Source organism: Coniophora puteana (assembly GCF_000271625.1).
Source record: "Coniophora puteana RWD-64-598 SS2 unplaced genomic scaffold CONPUscaffold_17, whole genome shotgun sequence".
NCBI classification, from domain to species: Eukaryota; Fungi; Basidiomycota; class Agaricomycetes; order Boletales; family Coniophoraceae; genus Coniophora; species Coniophora puteana.
The window spans coordinates 579,846-582,506 of record NW_006913069.1 but is presented as its reverse complement, the minus strand read 5'-3'; the positions used below and the strand labels follow the sequence as shown (position 1 = coordinate 582,506).

Below are 2,661 nucleotides of genomic sequence, written 5' to 3'. Positions count from 1 at the left end.
GGTGGCAAAAGGTCGCTTTGCTCAGCCCAGATATACGCGTCGCATGATGCAGGCGCCAGTCCGTCGCGGGGAGGGCGGAGGCGAATATCTCATTATCGATCACAGTAAGACTCTAAGACGAACCCACGCCACGTGAAAAGAAACCGTGCCAAGGTATCGCCATCACAACATCTATGCGGTGATCTTATCAATGTTCTGACAGTCATCTTCCCAAATATAGGCACGTTCATACGCAAAACTTTCGATCTTTTTTTTTTTGAGTTTGCATGCCACACGACCAAAATCTCCTGTTGAGCTCAGTGTACAGTAGCGGAAGACGGGCGAAACCGCTTGGTCCTCGCGAATCAGATACCGCCTTCGATGGGCTGCAAAGTTCAACGAAGCTCGAGTCCGGAGCATCGTTTAACCGATAACGTCCGTTCTGGCCTAGCTTTCGGCAGTGCCCCGAGACCTCCTTCATCGACCCCTATGCCGCGCCCGGAAGTGCATACGCCTGGGCGTTGAAATTGCTCCTAAAACGGCAGCGCTTTCGACTATGGCAGACCTTTTGGCATGCCATGTCAAGCAGTTTCCCTTATCTCGCCAGAAACCACGTTAACATCCACACAATCATACGTTACCCAGGCACCGGCGTCATTACTTCACTTTTGAACAAGGGGGAGGAAAGGGCAGGGCGGTTATCCTGAACCTGCGTCGCAGCGGTCTGCCCTGGTCTGCCTCTGACAGACCGACCTTCCGGAAACATACATATATTTGATCAACGCGTGCGCCTTTCCTGCCAGACCCCTCGTTCTTCTCACCCACGCCCCTCCTTCTGGCGTCTTCCTTCGCTTCCCCCATTCGTCCGTCCTTAGCCCCTCCCCTTGGACACGGACTCGAGCTCTAAGGTGACGATGAGCGCATACGAGAAAGCGGATAGCATCGGTTCGCACAAGGATCTGCCGACCCTTGAGCACGGAAAGGCCGACGTCTACGTCGCCCCCGCGGACGACGATAACCATTTCGATGTCTCGGAGCTAGATTATGTTCGTAGGCAGCTGAAGCAGCGCCATGTTCAGATGTGTGTCTTTCGTGTTTTTGGTGCGCTGCTGCCCCTTTTTGACCGTCCCTTGAACATAGGATTGCTGTATGTTTTACTAGTTTTCTTCGGCGAACCTATGGGTCGTTGACATAGCATCTCGTAGATTGCTGGCACCCTCGGTACTGGTCTCTTTCTTGGTTCGGGAGAGGCTATCAGCGGCTCTGGCCCTGTCGGCGCTCTTATCGCCTACGCTCTCGTCGGCACAGTCGCGTACTCGTAAGTCGTCTTCACCATCTCATGAGTCGTTAGCTCAACGACCTCGCAAGGTCCCTCTGTTCTATAGGAGAGATGACCTGCTGGGCTCCCATATCCGGTACTTTCCCTCACTATGCTGCTCGCTGGGTGGACCCTGCTTTTGGTTTCGCTGTAAGCCCACCATTGATTTCCTGTGACGACATCGCTGACGCTTCACTGGTCTCTAGGTTGGTTGGGTATGTTCCTTCACTCCGATCAAAAGTTACGTTAGCTCAAGCATGTTTTCGCACCGCGAAAGAATTACTTCTATGTGTGTATTCCCATGCTTTCCTACCGAAACGCTCAATAATGCTCGACCGTTAGACAAACGCTATGACTGTCCCCGTGGAAATTTCCGGTGCTTCCCTGCTTATCACCCTGTGGGATGTAAGCGAGAGAGTCCATCGCAGTGCTCTAAGTACTCATGCTCAACGTGACTACAGGTGAACCACGGTGCAATCTACACCGCGGTCATTATCGTTTTCGTCTGCCTTATCAACATCTTTGGCGCCCGCGCCTTCGGAGAGGCCGAATTCGTGTTCTCCATAATTAAACGTGCGTTGCGACCTCACCCCATTCTCCATTTCGCACCATGCCTTCGCACCCCTTGTTCCCCCTCACTACCAACGAAACTAACTTGAAATTATCTGAATTATGCAGTGATCATGATAACGGGCCTGATCATTCTCAGTTTGATCATCGATGTTGGCGGCGGGCCGGACCACCATAGAATCGGCTTCCAGTACTGGAGGAACCCCGGTGTCCTGGCTGGCGCTGGTCTCGAGCCCAACAATATCGGTCTGGATCGGTTCCTTGGCATCTTGTCGGTTTTGGTCCAGGCTGCATTCTCGTTCCAGGGCATGGAGCTTGGAGAACGCCCGGGAAATGGGAAAGGCGGCATTTGCCGCCGCGGCGGCGTGGCGGCGCGGCGGCAGTGGCGGTGCCAAAACCAAACTCCCACGATCTCGACGCGACTGGCGCGTCGCCCCTGGGCCAGTGAGCCACAGATAAGTATTCCTTCGCCATTAGGGCTGTAGAATTCCTTCTGTAGTAGATTATCGTCCCCAATAAAAAGCGTTATCTCCCCAGAATCCCTCTTCGTCTCGCTCCCTCGCTTTCTCTATTTTCTTTATTCCCCTCGTCGCAGCAAACATGTGCCCAGGCGGCCATTCTACTACCTCGGGCTGTCCAACTACCTCGGGCTCTCCGTCTACGTCGAGCTGCCCATCTACATCGGGCCATCCGTCTACCTCAGGCGGCCCATCTACGTCGAGTAGCAGCCACTTTAGCTCGTCGGACGAGCCCTATGAGATCGACGGTGTCCCTTACTGCCCTTGGTGTCATCT

At 54.0% G+C, this 2,661-nt stretch overlaps 1 protein-coding gene across 1 annotated transcript in view; it reads left to right on the top strand.

Moving 5' to 3' along the window:
- The first annotated feature begins 819 nt into the window (after window positions 1–819).
- Window positions 820–2,661, top strand: part of CONPUDRAFT_140168 (general APC amino acid permease) — an 8,397-nt gene continuing 6,555 nt past the window's right edge. Inside the window, exons 1-9 of the mRNA XM_007776463.1 lie at window positions 820–1,060; window positions 1,120–1,126; window positions 1,185–1,297; window positions 1,348–1,447; window positions 1,504–1,512; window positions 1,575–1,586; window positions 1,640–1,702; window positions 1,759–1,870; window positions 1,976–2,255. Coding sequence (XP_007774653.1) covers window positions 894–1,060; window positions 1,120–1,126; window positions 1,185–1,297; window positions 1,348–1,447; window positions 1,504–1,512; window positions 1,575–1,586; window positions 1,640–1,702; window positions 1,759–1,870; window positions 1,976–2,255 — 863 coding nt within the window. The 5' untranslated portion in view covers window positions 820–893. The remainder of the gene's footprint in view (window positions 1,061–1,119; window positions 1,127–1,184; window positions 1,298–1,347; window positions 1,448–1,503; window positions 1,513–1,574; window positions 1,587–1,639; window positions 1,703–1,758; window positions 1,871–1,975; window positions 2,256–2,661) is intronic.